The sequence below is a fragment of the Drosophila novamexicana genome, unplaced genomic scaffold, assembly GCF_003285875.2.
Source record: "Drosophila novamexicana strain 15010-1031.04,08,12 unplaced genomic scaffold, DnovRS2.1 tig00000644-arrow-pilon, whole genome shotgun sequence".
NCBI lineage: Eukaryota > Metazoa > Arthropoda > Insecta > Diptera > Drosophilidae > Drosophila > Drosophila novamexicana.
Window position 1 is genome coordinate 2,448,016 of NW_020824814.1, and position 19,111 is coordinate 2,467,126.

The 19,111-nt window shown below is 43.6% G+C and overlaps 5 protein-coding genes, 1 long non-coding RNA gene and 2 other non-coding genes across 15 annotated transcripts; 2 read left to right on the forward strand and 6 right to left on the reverse strand.

Moving 5' to 3' along the window:
* Positions 1-65: 65 nt before the first annotated feature.
* Positions 66-1,537, reverse strand: LOC115762814 (vacuolar protein sorting-associated protein VTA1 homolog). Its single transcript, XM_030705177.1, has 4 exons — positions 1,340-1,537; positions 1,209-1,270; positions 967-1,117; positions 66-906 (listed from the first exon to the last, which is right to left on the reverse strand). The coding sequence occupies exons 1-4, from the start codon at positions 1,447-1,449 to the stop codon at positions 294-296; spliced, it is 936 nt and encodes a 311-aa protein (XP_030561037.1). The 5' UTR covers positions 1,450-1,537; the 3' UTR covers positions 66-293.
* A 44-nt stretch (positions 1,538-1,581) lies between these two features.
* On the forward strand, positions 1,582-3,089 carry LOC115762815 (peroxisomal membrane protein 2). The gene is made up of 4 exons (XM_030705178.1): positions 1,582-1,655; positions 1,827-1,922; positions 1,983-2,241; positions 2,301-3,089. The coding sequence occupies exons 2-4, from the start codon at positions 1,834-1,836 to the stop codon at positions 2,523-2,525; spliced, it is 573 nt and encodes a 190-aa protein (XP_030561038.1). The 5' UTR covers positions 1,582-1,655; positions 1,827-1,833; the 3' UTR covers positions 2,526-3,089.
* A 30-nt stretch (positions 3,090-3,119) lies between these two features.
* Positions 3,120-15,666, reverse strand: LOC115762812 (serine/arginine repetitive matrix protein 2). Of its 8 annotated transcripts, XR_004017828.1 has the most exons (11): positions 15,312-15,663; positions 14,257-14,358; positions 10,878-11,258; positions 10,746-10,808; positions 9,018-9,162; positions 7,680-7,750; positions 5,814-7,620; positions 4,513-4,706; positions 4,240-4,449; positions 3,440-3,850; positions 3,267-3,345 (listed from the first exon to the last, which is right to left on the reverse strand). XR_004017828.1 is itself a non-coding variant. In XM_030705176.1 (10 exons), exons 1-10 carry the CDS (start codon positions 15,548-15,550, stop codon positions 3,144-3,146), a joined length of 5,196 nt encoding a protein of 1,731 aa, XP_030561036.1. In that variant the 5' UTR covers positions 15,551-15,666; the 3' UTR covers positions 3,120-3,143. The 8 variants fall into 8 exon arrangements, 6 of the variants coding, with proteins under 6 accessions (XP_030561036.1, XP_030561033.1, XP_030561030.1 ...); XM_030705176.1 differs by lacking the exon at positions 3,440-3,850 and adding an exon at positions 11,372-12,047 and having other exon boundaries at positions 3,120-3,345; positions 4,513-7,620; positions 14,258-14,358; positions 15,312-15,666; XM_030705173.1 differs by lacking the exon at positions 3,440-3,850 and having other exon boundaries at positions 3,120-3,345.
* A 94-nt stretch (positions 15,667-15,760) lies between these two features.
* Positions 15,761-16,878, forward strand: LOC115762629 (telomere length and silencing protein 1 homolog). The gene is made up of 3 exons (XM_030704931.1): positions 15,761-15,967; positions 16,023-16,636; positions 16,696-16,878. The coding sequence occupies exons 1-3, from the start codon at positions 15,843-15,845 to the stop codon at positions 16,851-16,853; spliced, it is 897 nt and encodes a 298-aa protein (XP_030560791.1). The 5' UTR covers positions 15,761-15,842; the 3' UTR covers positions 16,854-16,878.
* Positions 16,864-17,297, reverse strand: LOC115762631. Its single transcript, XR_004017816.1, has 2 exons — positions 17,158-17,297; positions 16,864-16,946 (listed from the first exon to the last, which is right to left on the reverse strand). It is a non-coding gene; the product is annotated as an uncharacterized LOC115762631 (long non-coding RNA).
* Positions 17,015-17,109, reverse strand: LOC115762957. The gene has a single exon (XR_004017841.1). It is a non-coding gene; the product is annotated as a small nucleolar RNA Me28S-Am2634 (small nucleolar RNA).
* LOC115762956 lies at positions 17,266-17,361 on the reverse strand. The gene has a single exon (XR_004017840.1). It is a non-coding gene; the product is annotated as a small nucleolar RNA Me28S-Am2634 (small nucleolar RNA).
* A 206-nt stretch (positions 17,362-17,567) lies between these two features.
* On the reverse strand, positions 17,568-19,077 carry LOC115762630 (60S ribosomal protein L23a). Its single transcript, XM_030704933.1, has 3 exons — positions 18,995-19,077; positions 18,192-18,601; positions 17,568-18,118 (listed from the first exon to the last, which is right to left on the reverse strand). The coding sequence occupies exons 1-3, from the start codon at positions 19,023-19,025 to the stop codon at positions 17,729-17,731; spliced, it is 831 nt and encodes a 276-aa protein (XP_030560793.1). The 5' UTR covers positions 19,026-19,077; the 3' UTR covers positions 17,568-17,728.
* Positions 19,078-19,111: the final 34 nt, after the last annotated feature.

Sequence of the window (19,111 nt, forward strand, 5' to 3'; positions counted from 1 at the left end):
CAAAGACCAGACTAATACAACAACATACATAAATCCCTTCAAAAAACACGGCACTCGTGTTGTTGTTGTTGTTGTCGCAGCCAACAATGCCTATGACATTTTAGCAACAATTTTAATAAATTTTTGAATAACTCATATTCAGTACATAATGTTTCAACAATTATTCAACATCAGTCGTTGGTTGTCCTTTTTTGTTTTCGTAAGCAGCTTGCAATTGCCAGCAAATAGTTGAGATTATTAAATATGCGCGTGCTCTAAGCTTTAACTGGATTCAATTGTGTGGGATTAGTGTCCTATTCGGAGCCTGTGCTGAGCAGCTTCAGCGCCTTCTGCAGATACTCGACCGCGCTCTTCACATCGTCATAGTTGAGCGAGCTGCCCGCATATTTGCAATACTTTTGTGCGGTTATCATTTGTTCTGCGGTTATTTGGACGCCGGCAACTGGGACAATGGGCGTGTAAATGGCCGCGTTTGGCTGCTCTGTGGGCACATATGGCTCAAAGCCACCGGGCTTCTCCTCATCCACTGGTGGACTCGGCAATTTGCTTGGATTCTGCAATACCTCCTCGGCTGTGGGCGGTGTTACTTGTGCAGCTGGGGGCGTAGATGGCGTAACGGGCTCCACATTTTCGGACTTGAATTCAGCAGCGGGATCATCGGTCGGCGTTACATTAGAAGCGCCATCATTGCTGCCTCCAGCTAGATTATCGCCAGCCAGCTCCGAAGATTCGTCGTCGGGAAAGGGACCAGGTATCGGAGTTTCGCCATTCTTCAGGCAATTGTGTATGTAGGCGGCCTTGTACTTGGCGTACTTGCGATTGTGCAGCGCCTCCTCGCTCAGCTCACCAAAGGTAAGCAGTATGTCATAGAGCACACCGCTGGAATAATACGCCTTGACGACGTTTCTGCAAATACAGCAAGGATTAGAGACGTTGGAATGAATTGATATGTGAACTTCCACTTACTTGCCAAAGTTCTCCTCCCGATCCTGCTTGTCGGCATAGAGAAACAGCTTGAGAGCATAGTTCTCAATGTGTGCCTGAGCAGCAATGTCGTTCGTCAGGGCCTCGTTGTCGGCATGTTGCTTCTTCATTTGCTCCAACCAATCCATAATAGCTGTTGGCCGCATCAAAACAAACGCAAACAATGGATGAGTCATAGTTCCGAAGAATATGTATTTAGGCACGTAATCTCAATATGCGCTTACCTAGCAGCAGTTTAGTCTCTTCGGCGCTCTGCGTAGATGCCTTTAGGCCAACTTGCAGCGCACTTCGAAATTAATTAAACAAAACATTGTTTCGATTTTTCTTTGGAACGTACGGACTGGGATTTACTTACTAGAGTCTTGCCCAGTAGGCTATGACAACGTCACGCGAATCATGCTCCTGTGCCAACTTTAGAAAATGTTGTATGGACTTCAATGTCGGCGGACATGGTGGAAACTCCATCTTTCAAGTGCAAATAAAATTGATTTCCAAAAAATTCTATGAAATTCCAATGAACGCAGTAGAATTTATTGTGATTGACAGTGTTGCCTTATTACGACAATATTTTTATTAAAAAAAAAAAACAGTGCGACCGTTCGACGTAAATATTATCAGATTTAAACATTAGGCAACACTGGCAGCGAATGGCCTGCTCAAAGCAACTACAGGTAAAATTGCTCAGTCTTTAAACACCGCTGCTACAAAACGGTTAGTAGTTCAGATGGTCAATACATTATGGTCGTATGATGTTATCAATATTAATTGCCGTACTTTGCACTTTAACCCACATCTAAAATATGCAGCAAGTTCAACTTTTAATTATACTTTATCCCTAACAGCTGCAACATGGCAATTTCTAAGCCGCTGTACTCGCTGTTCGGCAGCTATTTGGAGCAGCTTTTCAATCATCCGGTGCGCACGAAATCCTTAACAGCGTAAGTAGAGTGGGGCTATCTTCACTTATCAGCATTTGAAGTTAACTTTATGCCCGGCAGCTGCTTCTTGGCCACTTCGGCAAATGTCACCTCCCAGCGGCTGGCGGGCGCCAAGAAATTGAACCAGCACAGCGTCTTTGCGTATGGTCTGTTTGGCCTCCTCTTTGGAGGCACTGTTCCGCATTATTTCTACCAAACTGTGGAGCGATTGTTCAGGCATGATTTGCGCTTTAGGAAGTTCTTTCTGTTCTTGTCGGAGCGGTTAACGTTTGCTCCGTTTTATCAGCTGCTTTCGCTGTACTTCCTTTCGATATTCGAGGTGAGTCTCTTGATCTATGAGCCGTGAACTGTTTCAAGCATTCTTCGTCTTTCTGGCAGGGCAAGTCGCACAGCACCGCAGTTGAGAACCTGCAGAAGCTCTACTGGCCCGTGTTGCGCGCCAACTGGCAGTACCTGTCGCTACTTGTCTATCTGAATATAGCCTATGTGCCGCCCATGTTCCGTACACTGACCACGGGCATCATTTCCTTCATCTGGGTCGTCTATATGGCACAGAAGCGTCGCCGCTTTCAGGAAAAACAAGCAACTGCCAGGTCCACATAGACATAGCATTCCATGGAACCGATTTTTTGCTATCTATAACTATGTATTATGCATATATATTAACGCGCTCAGCGCAGATTACGCTGGACTCTTTTTTTAAACGCTTTATCTGGCGTCTCAAAGGTTTCGAACCGGGAACAATAATTGCTTTAGCTGTTTAAGTAAATTGAAACTATATATAAATGTGTACAGTACACTTAAGATTAGAGAGAAATAAGAACACCTTATCGCCTTGTAAATTTGAAATACCTTAATTGTTTTTTATCCTATGTACAATGAAATTAATGCATTTGAAATGGCAACAAATAATATTTATTTAAAAGCTAGCGAGTAATCCAATTATATTCGAGTATTGTTGGCCTTATATCATGGCCGTGTGTCTACAATATCATTTAGCTAATAAATTCAAAGAAATGGCCTAAATCAAACTTTACAACTTAGTCTCGAAGGGAATATGTCTAAAAAAAAAGAATTCTCTTAGCTTAATTCTCATATAGGGCATGGTTTAGTTTTGCATATTGCGACTATATATATATATATGTATCTGACTAGGATTGGGGGGGGTTTCCGGCTCACTTACAGTTCGCCGCACATTTTGCGCAGCGAATCTGTTAACACTCAGAAGGCTATTGCCGATGGACTTCGACTGTTGTGCATCGGCGTGCCGGCAATGGGTGTGCAGGGCGAGCTGGCGCGACTGAAGCAGCTGGAGCAGCAGCTGGAGGCATCGTTGTCCACATGATCATGATCGCCATCGCCGTTGTTAATGCCCTCTCCGGACGCCTTGTGGTGATGATAGGGTATCGGCCGCTTGCGCGCGCTGCAAACAACATGAAATGGCAAGATTAGATATGAGAAAATGTTTTGCATAGAAACTACAAAACAAAAAACAATTGTATATAGTTAAAACTTACCAAACTGAAAAATTGCAATCAACAGAAATCATAAACTAAATCCTTTTCGGAAAAAAAATATAAAGAAAAATTATATAAAAAACTTGGCATTGACATAATTTATTGTGCATACAAACAAAAACCGTTTGCTTCAACTAAATCGAGAAAAGAAATTAAAGTTTTTATCATGAGAATACAAATACAATTTAACACAATGGCAAAATGAACAAAAATAATATTGCATTTGGAAAGCGGATACGTTAAGAAAATTAAATTAAATCATAATTCCTGAGTCTGAGCTGTAAGAAAGGAAAATAGTTAATCAAATGAATCGTAAATCAGGTGCTCTACAGAATTTTCGGGCATTGCAAATGAAGATTGCAACTCAAGCGGATAATCTGCTAACGTCTGGTGCTGCGGGGTGAGCGACGGCTACAAAAATCAATTAAATAAATAATTAATTAATTGAATAAAGTAAATTGATTAAAAACAAGAAAGTTGAATACATAAACCTAGCAGAGCTGGGTTGTCGAAAGGAATCAAATTAGTTGAAATAGAAACAGAATCGGAGACATATTCCTCATTTCGTGACAAATCTATAATATTCTGGCATATATAGAAGCATATATAGAAGCAGAAAGAGGGACATATATCGATATATATATATCTACTTTATGGAATCGGAGATATATTCCTCCTATGCTGACAAATTACAAATTATGTTATATTAAATCCCACTCTGCAAGGTTTTGTCGTAAAGAAATTCAAATACGTTGAAAAAAGATAAAAATTCTCCTTCGATTTTGTTCAGTTGGGACTACCTAGTTATGCGGCGTCTGTCCAAGAAGCTGGGCGAGCCGCGGCGTCGCGGTATGGAGGGTGAACGTGAGCCGGATTGTGATGTGCCAGAGCCGCTGCTCGAGGAGCTGCCGGAGCTGCTGCGCGACGAGCAGCTGGAGCGCGACGAATGCGAGCCGGAGCGCGATCTGGAGCTGCACGAGCCGCTGCGACTGCTCGACGAGCTGTACCGACTGCAGGGGAATACCTAAGGATTAGCTATGGGCTCTACAATTTCATAGATTGCTTGTACTTACGATCTGGAGCGACTGCTGGAGCGATGGCGATGCCGACTGTTGCTCGTGCGCCGTTTGCCGCGGCTGTGATCGCTGCGCCGCGACCGGCTGCGACTGCGTCGTGCGGCGCTCTCCGCTGCGGCAACCGTTGCCGTCGATACCTTGGAAACGATGGCGTCCACCAGTGTGCTGTCCGCGAGTGCCGCAACTAAGGGCTGTGGATCGTGAATTTTGAACGGTTTTATAACAATTTTCGGTTTCTGTTGCTGATGATGATGATGATGATGATAGCTAATACTATTGGCGGCCACCGCCGCGGCCGCTGCAGCCGCATTGAAGCCACGCCCATGCTGCGACGGATGCGAGCCAAGCAGCGCCAGGCCCGCTGCAGCGGCAGCAGCAGCCGCACCGCCAGCACCACCGCCAGCACCACTCAATGACAACAGACCCGCCGCATGGCGGCCATGATGATGATGATGCACATGATGGCCACCGGCGGCTGCGGCTGCAGCGGCAGCGGCTGCCAGCAGCGCATGCTGCGAACCATGCCCATAGAGATTTGGATTGTACATGCTAAGACCACGCTGCTGCTGCTGCTGCTGATCCCGCCGGCTAAGCAGCGGCGGCTGCAGCCCATTGTTATTATGCTGATTCTTGCAGATATTGTAATGGGTGGCGGTCAGCAGGGGTCCATGATTCAAACGATTCGTTGTGCGATTATAGGTGCCGGGCGTGCCGGCCAGAAAGGGCAGCGCATTGTTCGGATTGTTGTGATTAGTATGAGGAACAGCACCAGGCGGAAGATGACCAACACCACATGCATGATTATTGTTATTGTTGTTGTTAGTATTGTGTCTACTGTTGGGATTGTTATTCAGCGTGCGATTGTGAAAGACGCGCTTCGTCTGATGTTGGGGTCTATGATTAAATTTGGCTATTGCTGTTGTTGTTGGGTTAAATGTTGTTGCTGTTGTTGCTGCTGCTGTTGTTGTTGTTGTTGTCGTTGTTATTGCTGTTGCCGGGACTGCTGCGCCACCATTTGCAGCCACTTGGGGCGCCTTGCAAATGGGCGGCGTATTTGTGTCCCTTTTGTGCGGCTCGGCGGCGACCATCGGCTGCTCGAGCGCCTCTCCAGCTGCTGCTGCTGCAGGCGGCGGCGTTGTTGTTGTTGTCGCAGTTGTTGTTGTCGTAGTTGTTATTGTTGTAGTTGTTGTTGCCGTTGTCAGTGGGTTAATTAAAGCGTTTACATTGTTAGCAACAAGAAATTCACTGAGCGAATTACGTTTGGTGGCCAGCACCAGCATAGATTCGCCGCCACTTACTTCGCTGCCCTCCGCATCCTTGCCTGCATCTCCATTCTTCTCCATTGTGCGGATTTTCTGCTTCGCCTTGGCCGCAATGCCGGACTTGAGCTGTTCGAGCATGCGCAGCTCCTGCAGCTCCTCGCGCTCCCTTTTGCTCTGCTGAAAATCGTCGAGTGCTGCCGCCGCAGAGCTTGTCTCCGGCTCGCTGCCGCCATCGTCGCTTTGGGCACGCAGCCGGACCACGGGCGCTGGCTTTGTCGACTGCTGCCGTTTCTTGTCCTGGACAATGTCCTGATAGCGTTCGGGATTGTGCTGGGCTGGCGAATAATGCAGCTCCGATGAATTGGAGCTGCCCGAGCGACGTTTACTCGGCCTTGGACTCGGCGTATTGCCCTTGTCCTTCTCTTTCTCTTTCTCTCTCTCCTTCTCCTTTTTCGACGGCCTGGGCTTGGTGGGCGTGCCCGAGCGCTCGCGCTTCACGTGGCTGCTCTTGGTACGCTCTCGTTTGGGGCTGCTTGGCTCACGCTTTAGCTGCTCCGGCGGCGTTTGGCTGCGCCTGCGCTGCTTGCGGGGCGTAGGTGTGCCCGGTTCGCTATGCGAGGAGCTGCTGCTGCTGGAGCTGTCCGACGAGGAGCTCGAACTGGATGCGGCACGTTTGCGTTTCGTCTGCTCGAGCGCTACCATCACCGACTTGGTGCCCAATATATCGTTGACAGTGTCCTCGGCCGCCTTGAAGGGATTGAATGCGGGCACCGCTGCACTTGTCGTCTTCTTGGGCGGCACCAGTAGCTCCGGCTGCCTAACGACTGCCGGCGAGGGCGTGCGCTGCTTTTTAGGCGAGCGGGAATGGGAGCGCGAATGGCGACCCAATTTACGCTCCTCGCCGCGTTTCGTCGTTTGGGAAGCCGAGCGACGTTCACGACGACGCTCTTTGCTACGCTCGCGCCCCTGTCCGCGCTCCTTGGCTGCCTCGCCCTGACGTGGTCGCTCCTTCGACTTTTGCCGCTCCATGGAGCGCTGTCTGTCCTTTGAGCGCAGTCGCTCCTTTGAGCGTAGTCGTTCCTTGGAACGCTGTCCTCTCTCCTTTGAACGCTGTCGCTCTTTGGAGCGTTCCTTGACCTTGGATCTCTGTCGCTCTGTGGAGCGTTCTTTCTGCCTCTCCCTGGAACGCACTCTCTCCTTTGATCTCTGCCTTTCCTTGGAGCGCACTCTCTCCTTTGATCGTAGTCGCTCCTTGGAACGCTGCCGTTCCTTGGAGCGCGGCCTCTCTATGGAGCGATGCCTATCCTTGGAGCGTGGTTTCTCCTTGGATCGCAGTCTCTCTTTGGAGCGTTGTCTCTCTTTAGAGCGTTGTCTCTCTTTCGAGCGCTGTCTCTCCTTGGAGCGCTGCCTCTCCTTTGGACGCTCCTTTGATCTTTGGCGTTCCTTTGACTTTTGTCGCTCCTTCGATCTGGCTCTATCCTTGGACTTTTGGCGCTCTTTGCCCAGCGACCGTTGCCGCTCCTTTGATCTTTGTCGCTCGTTGCGCCTCTCCTTGGAGCGCTTGCGCTCCCTCGAGCTCAATCTCGGCTTTGAACGTTGTCGTTCTTTGGAGCGTTGCCTTTCAGGCTCGCGTCGCGGCGGTGTTCGCGTCGGTCGTTCCTTCGATTTGTGACGGCGACTTGCGCTGCGCTCACGTTTCTCCGTCGAGGAGTCGTTGCGACGCGACTTGTTGTCCTTGCGTCGCTCCGGCGAACGACTGCGAAACGGATTCTCCGGCGTCGTGCCATTGTCCGCAACAGCCGCGCGAGATTTGCCCGACTTCTTATCCTTGGGCGCGGGAGAGCTGGAAAAAGGTTCATGTTATTTACCATATTGATAAAGATATTGGAGTTGGGAACCTACTTGGAACGTGCCGAGTCTGTGGAGCTGGCACGCGCGCGTTGATTCTTCTTGAGCTTTTTGTCGCGTTTCTTCTGCATAATAAAAGATTGAGAATTATTAACAAGCGGCACAGCTAACGCGGCAACAAAGTCTAACTGTTAGCAACATATGCAGTTAATTATATAGATATAGTTTTCATTCAGTATATGAAATCATGATCTTGATATGAAAGCTCGCCTTGCATATTTGATTGGCTCTGTGCTCGAAAGACTTCGATTTCGGTAACGATATTTCGGGCTGAAAAAACATATTTGGCATAAGAGATTGAACCTATATTGGTCGGTTCACGCAATTTCTATATATGCTATATATATATATATGTATAATATGTTAAAGAAAACAGACAAATGAAAGTACTTACAAAACTACAAGAGAGCCTTTGAAAGCTATCCTATATCAATGAAGCGCCAAGGGTTTTTATAAACAAAATATAAATTTTCTTTTTCGTTTCTTCAAAATTACTTTGTAAATTTAATTTGATTGGGTTTTTCTTTTTTTCTACATAGAACTCAAATGTTTACGAAAGGAAACAAAAAAAGCTTTGCACAAAAACAAACTTATAAATTGGGCTTGTGCAGAGCTCTATTTAAAATTGACTTTCGACTAGCTAAAACAAATAAAAGTTGAAATTAAACAAAAATTTCTAAATAATTAAACAATTTGTAAAACTAGTTTGTGTATGGGTTTGAAGCCTTTTTTTTTACCTTTTACAATATTTGTGGGGTGATTTTTTTTTTTGTCATTATTTTTTTCGTTTTTCTTTTGGATTTTTACGAATTTAGTTTTGGTATTAGTTTATATGCAGGTCTAAATTATTGTTGTTGTTGTTGTTTTTGTTTTAGTAAATGTTTCATTTTTGTTGGAAAAAAGAAGTAAATAAGCAAGAGAAGAAATGGCGTATGTTAAATATTTGGTGAACAATTGAGAAACAACGAAAAACGATAAAGTCAATCGATTTATCATTAGGCATTATATATAGTATATATATATATAGAGAGAGAGAGAGTTACAATTATATTCGTATTACAAACAAGTTTCATCAGATGATTTTACACAATAGAGAAAAATGTTATATATATGATATAGTTAGTATGTGTAGAGGGGGGGGTTAAGTTTTGATTAGAATTAGAATTCATTAGAGGTTTTAAACGTGATACATTATGAATTAGCTCAGCACATGCACTGCTCTGGCAATTACCGGGTTTTATGGACATTTCGCAACCCGAAACATTTCTTTGAAGCGCGTTTTCTGTTCACTTTTTTTGGTCTAATGCTAAGGCGATTTGCATGTGAGTTTACCTTCTCCTTTTTGGCTTTCTTGCGCGCGCTCTTCAGTTGGCGCTCCGCATCGCTGCTATCGGGCTCATCGTCGCTATCCTTGTCGCTATCGATGCTATCGCTGCCGCTGTATTTGCGCTTGCGGGACTTCTTCTTTTTCGACTTACTGCAAATAGAATGGGTATCAAATTGTGCGATTAGTGGCCATGCAAATTGATGCCCAAAACTGAGTGTTAACAGTTTCAGCTCTAGAGTTCTGGTGGACGCGTCCGGTAGACGGGGCCCACAAATTGGGGCCTGGCAGCAAACATTAAGAAGTGTGTGTTTTGGTTTTTTTAAGAGTTTTGATTAACTTGTGGTTTAGTGCTTTACCTTCATCGAAAACTGCTCAAAAATGCATTGTCTTAATAATAGTAAGTAGGTTAATAATAATAATAGAAAGAAAGATGAGAAAGTAATTCGCTTTTAATTGTTGCAAAAACACAGTTTGGTTCCTTAACAACGAGACTTTTCTTAAACTTTATGCTTGTCGTGTGTTGTGTTTAGCTGTGTGGTGTGTATAGCTGTGGTGGGTACGGCTGTGGTGTGTATAGTCGTTGTGTGTATGTGGGTGGGTGTGTGTATGTGTGTGTGTGTGTGTGTCTGTGGACTTGGTTCTTTGACGAGATTTTTCTTAAACGTTATGCTTGTCGTGGTGTGTATGACTGTGGTGTGTATAGCTGTGGTGTGTATAGTCGTGGTGTGTGTAAGTGTGGGTTTGGTTCTTTAACGAGATTTTTCTTAAACTTTATGCTTGTCGTGGTGTGTATAGCTATGGTGGGTATAGATGTGGTGTGTATAGCCGTGGTGTATATGTGTGTATAGTTGTGGTGTGTATATCTGTGGTGTGTATAGCCGCTGTGTGCATAGCTGTGGTGGGTATAACTGTTGTGTGTGTGTGTGTGGATATGATATGACATTAAAGTCCGCACAATTTTGTAACACAATACAGTTAGATATTATAAACGAATTTTACTTACCAAAAGCTGGACAAGATCAATGTGAATGTGGAAAGCGAAATGTGTGTATGAGTGTGTGGGAGTAACTGTGCGTGTGTGTGTGTGTGTGTGTGGGCTTAGAGATTAGTGTAAACTAGATTTAAAAGAAGGATAGAGCCCATAGAACCCTACGCTTAATAAGAAAATAAAACGATGCTGTCAGCAAATATGATTATCAAAGTATATTATAATACTTTTCTTTTCATTTTTGGGGAACACACACATTAGAAATTCATATAATTTCGCTGTGTTTAATAATGTTGTTGTTGTTGTTGTTTTTTATATATATATATATATATAGTTAAGCTCATTTTATAAACTAGATAATAATATGTGTATGCAAAAATTTCATTTGTACATAACTTTTCGCTTCTTTTTACTTTCTTTCTCATATGAGTCCCTTTTGTTTGGTATCAAGTTTTCAAATGCAATGTAAAAGAAGGAGTAGAGACGAAAAACACAAAATGTATTAAGCAGTTGTTTTTGTTAAATTACAAAAAATTTTACGTTTTTGTTTTTTTTTGGCAAATTTGCAAGTATAGAATGTTTTGTAGATAAATCAAATCAAATAGAGTTTACAAATGGAACAAAAAATTCATGAATTTGCAAAAAGATTTCTGTTTTTTTTTTTTTCGAAATAAGAAAACTAGTTAAACACAGAGAGCTACAAGTGGGTTAGGACTCGGTGCTTGGGCTAATTTCGAGCTCTTACCTCTCTTTCTTGTGCTTCTTGGACTTCTTCTTCTTGTCCTTGCGACGCTCCGGACTCGCCGAGCTGGAGGGAAAGCAAAGGGAAAGCTAGTTAGTTTGGTTATTTTTTTTTTTAGCATATTTATAGTTTTACCTCTCCCGGGCGCGTTTCTTTTTCTTCTTTTTGTCCGACTTGGAGACATCGCCACTTTGATGCAGTGCATCCGCTTTGCCAGCAACGGCAGCCGCCTCCGGCGAGGGCGTGCGCACGAGCGCATATCGTTTGCCCGTCTCCTTGTCTTTGCCTCCTGATGCCGCCACCGCCGCCGCCGCAGCCGTTGCGGCCGCTGCGAGGCTCTCGCGCTGCGCGTCCAGCTCCTTTTGCAGCGCCACGCTCTTGGCCAGATCCTCCTTGGCCTTGCGATCGCTATCAAAGCTGCTGCCCTCCACAAAGTACTCGGATATGTTGAAGGCTTCGCGCAACTTGGCGTTCTTCTGCTGCTGTGCCTCAGCGATTTGATGGGTTTCACGCACGCTGCAAGAAATAGAAGAAGAAGGCTTTTGAGATGTGGCCATGCATAAAGACAAGGATAAGATAGACGGATAACTTATGTATCTAGATGCGGAACACGCTGGGCGTCCATTTACCTGGCCACCGCCGCTTTGCCAGCGCCGAGCAGCAGCGTCTCGAGCCATGTGCTCGACGAATGCTTGAGCAGCTCGAGCAGTGCCGGCAGCGCCTGGCCCTTCAGATTGCGTTTCCTGTCTGACTTGCTGCTTTCCTTTTCTCGTGCCCGTTCCCTTTGACTGTCATCAGCTGTTCGCATTTCCTGCGGGCATGGCGTCATTTGCGTATTCTGACAGACGCAGGCGCACTCGTTGAGCGTCTTTCGCGGCATTGCTGTGCGCCTGTTCTTCTTGGCGCCGCTTGCCAAAACCGGCTTGAACTTCTTGGCCACGGCGGCATAGTTGAGCGCCGCCGCCGTTGTGGCCTGCGCCGTGATGTGAAAACTCTCGTATTTGGCTATATACTCGCGATTGTCGTGCTGGAAATATTGCGCCTTGCATTTCCTGCCACAACCCACAATGGCCTTGGCGGGGTTGCTGCTGCCGCTCCCGTTGCTCTTCCCGCAGCCGGTTGCGTGTCCTGCGCGTTTGCGGCGCTTGCGTCGCTTCTTTGTCCTCACCACATGCAACGTGCTGAACGCATTTGTTATGCTGCTGCTAACCGCGCAGGCCGTGGAGGCCATGGAGGCCATGGAGGTAGCTGTTGCCACAGCCGTCGCCGTCGCCGTCGCCTCTGCCGTTGCAGTTGTTGTGTTTGTGTTTGTGTTTGTGTAGACTTCCGAGGAGAGCATTTCCCTTCTCTCTGGCTCTTCTACTTATTATTATAGGGGGTTGTTTCGGCAAGTGGATGTTTTTGGCTTTGATACAACTTTTGTATAATTTTTTGTTACTTTATTTTATGAGAATATTCAATATTTGTTTTTTCTTACAAATTTCCCGAGTTTTCAATATTATTTTATTTTTTTTTTTTACTTATTTTTCAAAGTTTTATATATATTATATTTGAATATTTTTATCAATTTACATTTTTTTTGTTTTTTTTTTTTTTTTTATTATTTTGTTATATTATATGTTTTCCGGCTTTATTTTCATAATTTTTTAATGTTTTCTTTATTATTTTTATTTTTATTTTTATTTTTATTTTTATTTTTATAAAAATGTATTTCATAAAGTTTTTGTGTATAAAAATATAGTTCTGTCCACAATTTGTTAAGGAAGACAGCGGATATATTTAATGTTTATGTATTCTCCTTCCTTTTTAACTTTTATATATTTTTAAGTTTTTTTAAACTTAAATATGGAATACCTTCTTTTATAATAGAACTCTATATACGTTAATTTTTTATGTATTAAATATTTTTGTCCACAATTTGTTCAGGAAGACAGCGGATTATATATTTAATCTTTATATAGTTATCTATATTTATTTATATATTAATGTATTCCAATTTTGTTTTTTCAACATTTGTTTAGGAAGACATTGGATTGCATTATATTTATTTTATTTATTAATTCATGGCATTTTTTTTTTGTATTGTTTTTTCACGATTTTGTCAGTTTAGTTAAATTAGATTCATTTATTATGTCATATTTTGTTTGGCTTTTATTTTCCACAAGTTTATCCGGAAGACTTTGGATCATAAATATATATAAATTAATGAATATATATTTTTATTATTATATATTAATTAAAAAAAGTTTCTTTTCATTAATGATTTTTTGTTTTTAACTTTTATGTTTGTTGTGATATTCTGCTATTTTTTTTTTTACTTTTTTGTTATTGCATTTTTAAATTTTATACTTTCCCGAAAGACTTTGGAATCTTTTAAATTTGTTATATATCTATTTTTTTATATATATTTTATAAAAAAATAAACTTTTTTATGCACTTAATTTAAACGCTTGGAAGACTTTGGATTAGCATTTATGGTGAATTACAATTTGGCTACATTTGCCTTAAATTGTTGAATATTAGTATTTAATTGATTAACAACTTTGATCGTTATTTGGAAGACTTTGTTGTTTTATAGACTTTTAGCTTTTATAATACTCCGTTGAAGCGCTCGCTGCCGACTCCATTCAACGACTAAAACTAATTGCGAATTACAAGCTACGTTTGGAAGACTTATTTAGTGATTTGTTGCTTTCGATTTGTTGGATCACATTACGCTGTCTGTGCTCGGCAGCTTAATACTCCATTCTAGACAACAACAATCAGCAACCATTGCGACGACGACGACGAAGCTAATCGACTGTGATTGGGATGAGCTGGTAGCCACCACCAGACGAGCATGGTTTGGGTTTAGTGCGTCCGGCAGCACACTTGAAGGGCTGCTCGAGCTTTGGCATATTGATGGCATTCTGCCCAATCGCCGCATTTTCAACACGCTCTACTTTTTTTCTTTACAGTTATTTTCATTCGTTTTCTGTGTCAGCTATTGATTTTTCCAGCGCTGCGTCAACATTTTCCACTGGCTTCCAAATTCTGGCGGCCGCGTTCATGTTGTCCTCGTCGCCGTCGCTGTTGCCAGGGCAACTTTAACGTTTTCCTATTTCTACTTATTTTTTGGTTTGTTTTGTTTTATTTCTAGTTGAATTTATTGCTTATTTAAAATATTGAATTAATTTCCTGAGCGCGTGTGCCAAACGTTGGCATTGGAAGACTTGATGCGACTGCTGAAAATGTCATCCTTGCCGCAGATTTTTCTCTACAACTGCGCGTGCTTTGATTGGCGCCTGGACCAAAGGCTGGCCAGTTTCTCGCGCGGGTGGATGGTTTCTCGCGCTGTGCGCAGCCGGCGGCGCATGTGTTGTGGCGGCCAGTTTAACAGCTGGCTGAGATTTGGTGTGTGTGTGTTGGTTCAAGCGTTTATTGATTTGTCCAGCAGGCGCTCAATTTTGTTTTAAATTACATAATTGCGACTAACTATATTTAGCTAAGACTAAATGTTAATGCAGCTACTTACGCTACGCGTCCAAATTCATCCTTGGCCAAATCGGTTTTGCCTTGGCCCATTAATTTCTGGCGATACGAGTCCACGTGCGACTTGATCTCCTCCGGCGTGCGTCTGTTTTTGGGTCAGGAAAAAAACAAAAAAACAAGAGAATAACATTTAGAAAAATAAAACAAAATCACAGCCACTAAATGGGGAATATTTGCTTAAAATACCTTTTAGACCAAAAGTAAAACTTAAAGTTTTATTAATTTCACTGTTTAAATATTTATGCTAATTGCATTTTAAGGCCTCCTTTTTTTAAACTTTTTTTTTTGTTTTAGTAATTTAATGTTTGTGCATAAACCATTTGAAACTTGGAAAGTTGTCCGCTTTATTGTGGAACGCGGATGTGCTCTATTGAAACAATCTCTACAACTGAAATGCAGTTTTCCACCACCCGAACGGCGCAGGCCAGGCTCAGGCTGCGTCGTTGTCAGTCGGAGGCCAACGGAAGTAGAGATGAACGCGTGTCAAATGTTCAGGTTTTGGTATAGACCCTCTCCCATATGCCTTCAAGGCTTTAGAAGCTTGATCTAACCGAAATTCTAATTTATTTCAACGCATTTTGTGTACAATATTATTTCGAAATTCTATGCAAAGTCGTGAACGTGCCAGATTTGATTTACCAACTTATTTTTCGTGTCACGAAAGAAAGCACGACACGCGCTCAGCTTTAGGCCGAAGCGCTTATGTGTGACGCAAAAGTTGAGTAGGGGGTGGTTGGGCTGGCTGGTGCTGGGCGGGCGGGCGGTGCTCTTGCAGCAGGGTTGGTGGTGGTTTGCTGCTGCTGCTGAGCGCGCGCTCTCTGACAGCTACCAGGCGCCGAATGTAAACATAACAGCAGCAAGCAGCGGGCGAACGAATGTAAATATTGGCACGTTGGAGAGGAATGCATGGGCCGAATGTGCGCACAGTGTTGGCGACCGGTGTTATATAACGCCAATATTGCATTACATGCAGGAGTCAACTGCTATTTGACTGGATATGGCAGCCCCATTTGATATGCGACATATTATTTGACTTACCCTTGCTTCTCGAGTATTTCTTCGAATTCAATGCACTTCACCTCGATCTTGCGCTTGCGATCGTGATCAAGTATCTCCTTGTTTGGCGGCCGATTGAGCTGTGCGTCCAGCTTTTTGGTATCATCTTCGGCACGATAGTCCTTGTCCTTTTTGCCCGGTCGCACAAATGCCCAATTGCGCTGCACATGTCCATTTGTGCCGGAGCCACGCGGCGTCGTCAGGCCAATGCCGTTGTACATATTGAGCGGCTCCTTGTCGCTAGATAGCTATTTTTGCTGGTTTAAACGTTTACTTTTTCGTATGCATCAGCGTTTGGAACGGCGCAGCTGCTCCGCCAAATGTGCAGTTTGCAAACACAAGAAAAATCGATTTTGTCTAGCAGGCAACGCCGACGCCGATGCAACTCTGACTATCGATATACTTGCAGCACTGCGATACTATATCGATATTGCTTAAATCGCGAATTGTAAACAAAAATTGCACTTGGTTTACATTACTTTTAACAAAATACGATTTGGACTGCTTAACAATATGCAAACAGACAACAAACAGGACAAGGACGAGGCGGAAGAACCTACCAAAGTGGTTTTTAAGAAATCGTCCCGCAAAAATCTGCGCCAGCGCAAGAATTCTGATGATGGCGACAACGAGGAGCAGTGCGTATCTACATCTTCTATATATTAACAAATAATAAAATTCTGTTTTAAACAGGCTCACACTCGACGAGATCAAGGAGCGACAACGCTTACGACAGCGTCCCAATGGCGTCAGCCTAGTGGGCCTGGCGCTCGGCAAGAAAGTGGCGCCAGAGGAAGAGCTGGCCATCAAGGATCCCTTCAATGTGAAGATTGGCGGGCTGGTCAACATGCAACAAATGAAATCCGGCAAAATGAAGGAAGCCGATGATGCCTATGATGTGGGCATCGGTACGCAATTCTCGGCCGAGACCAATAAACGTGACGAAGACGAGGAAATGATGAAATACATCGAACAAGAGCTGCAAAAGCGCAAAGGCGGCGCTGCAGATGAAAACGAGAATGATGATAGCGATGCCCATAAATATCTGACACCCGAGGATGCGGCACTCTACGCGCTGCCCGACCACCTGCGTCAGTCCTCATCGCACAGATCCGAAGAAATGTTGTCGAATCAAATGCTAAATGGCATTCCCGAAGTGGATCTGGGCATTCATGCCAAGATTCACAACATTGAGGCCACGGAGGATGCTAAGCAAAAGCTGCTGCAGGATGCCAAGAACAAAAAGGATGGACCCTCACAGTTTGTGCCCACCAACATGGCTGTCAATTTCATGCAACACAATCGCTGTAAGCTGCTTGATCTTCATCAAATGTTTGTTACTAAATAGATCTTTCCTTGCTTCCAGTTAACATCGAGGATAACAATGAACAGAGGAGACGCAAGCGCGAGGATAAAGATGGCAACAATAAATCGGCGCAGCATCAAACAAATCCAAATGGCGTTAAGCGCGCAACAGATGATTATCATTATGACAAATTTAGAAAACAATTTCGCAGATATTAAAGAGTACAAATTTTTAGACAACAAATCTTTTATTATACTAATTTTAACATAGAAGCGGTTTTTCCTGGGCTGAATCCATGTCCTTTCCGTTTGCTGAAATATATAAAAATAACATGTAATCAGTTTAGTTTTGTTATTAAAAGTTGCTGTTTTAAACTAAAGCAAATTTGTTCAGAGAGAGAAGTTGATTTCATGGCAACGAATGACTGAAGCTCAATGAGATTCCTACTTGAATAAAACATCATAATAGTTGTAAATGCTTAGACGTAATTTATAATCTATTAAACAATGTCTTTATACACACCTTTAGGAGAATAAACGAAGGTTGACAATCAATTCTGTTTTAAACTGAAAAGTACAAAGAAAAATATAAGATTAGTTTGAATCTTGGAGAATTCCTGGTGTTATGATAGATTTTTTGTTCAGTGAGAGAAGTTTGATTTCATAGCAACGAATGACTGAAGCTCAATGAGATTCCTACTTGAAAAAATCATCATATAGAAATAGAAAGCTTTAAATCAGCAAAAAGTTCTTACCTTTTGAGAAAAAATGAGTTTGCCCAGCACCAAACTGAAAATAGAAACAAATTAATGATCAGTTTTGATAAGATTTTAATGCAGCTTACCTATTAAAAAGTATAATCCAGTCCAGTTTATGCTGAAACAATCTGAAATGAAAATAATAATAATACCAACCCAATAGCAAAGCCATGCATTCTGTTGTTATTAGAGTTTTTGTTTGTTTTTTATTATACCCTGACAACATTGAAACGTTCATCCTCGCTCTATTTTGTCAGCTTAGTTATTACTTTGTTTATAGAAAAAGAATTCTATTGTGAAAATGTAAAACGCGATGTACGTTCCCATTTTGCATGCTTATATGATGCCGATCTTGTTGGCGATATCGAGAGCATCGTAGTCACGCGCCAGGCGCACATAAGCCTTCTTCTGACCATCGGGCCTGATCAGAATGTTAACCTTAGCCACCTTAATGTCGTAGAGCTTGCGCACTGCGGCACGCACGTGGTTCTTGTTGGCGCGCAGGTGTGTGAGGAAGACCAAGGTGTTGTTGTCCTCGATCTTCTTCATGGCTGCTTCCGTGGTCAACGGGTATTTGATGATGTTGTAAGCATCCATGCGGTTCCTGGTGGGCACCGACTTCCTGGGGTATTTGGGATTGCGTGGAAGCTTCAACGTTGTTGGACGACGGAAGTGCACATTGGTGCGGATCTTGCGTGTGCGTGTACCGAAAGCGCCCTTGATGATCTGTTTGGTATCCATAGCAAAAGACATTTGATTAGCTTTCGTTTGTTACGCTCAGCACTCGGCACTTGCTCACCTTGGTCTGCACCTTCTTGGCGTTCAACAAGGCAACAGCCTTAGCCTTGGCCGTACCCTTGGCGGGCTTGGCGCCAGCCTTGCCCACGGGCTTCTTGCCCTTGGCAGCAGCACGTGCCTTGGCGGAGAGCTTGGCCAGCACAGACTGGGGCTTCTTGCCAGCGCCCAATTTCTTCTTCAGATCCTTAGCCTTTGGCTTGGTGATTGGCTTCTTCAGGGCGGGCTTCTTTGCAGCGCCAGCGGCTGGCTTCTTGGCAGCACCAGCAGCGGCAGCGGGCTTCTTGGCGGGAGCAGCAGCCTTCTTGGGGGCAGCAGCTGCAGGCTTAGCTGCAGCTGGTGCCTCCTTCTTGGCAGCAGCAGGCGCCGCCGCGGCCGCCTTCTTCTGCTCTGGCTTCTTATCGCCAGGCTTTGCTGCAATTGGCAATTAACAATATAAATTAACACTAGTAAACAGAGCTGCAAAAAAGTTGGGTTAAGCACGAACGCACAATGCTAGGGCAAGCAGCAACAAACACAGCAGTCTTCATTTTTATTAACTATTGCACTTGAATTTCGTTTTAAATGCGCTTTTTGCTTAAATACAGCACTTGGCTGTTTCACACACGCATTGTACATTGTTTTCAATGCCGAGTCGCAGCCACACCGCACGTGGCGCAAATATGGCGACACATTTTCTGTTATATTTGCTTGAAATTCTTATTTAAACACATTTCTACATATATCCGTGCATTGTGCTTGCTATAACCTTGCTGTTGATGACAAAACCACACATTTTTTAGGCATTTTTATATGAAAAATCCTTACCGGATTTCTCGGTTGGCTTTTTAGGTGGCATTTCTACGAGAAAAAGAAATGAAAAGGAAAACTGAGGGGCATTTGACAAATGAGCGGAAGCCCATTTTGACAGCAGCGTGGCCAGAT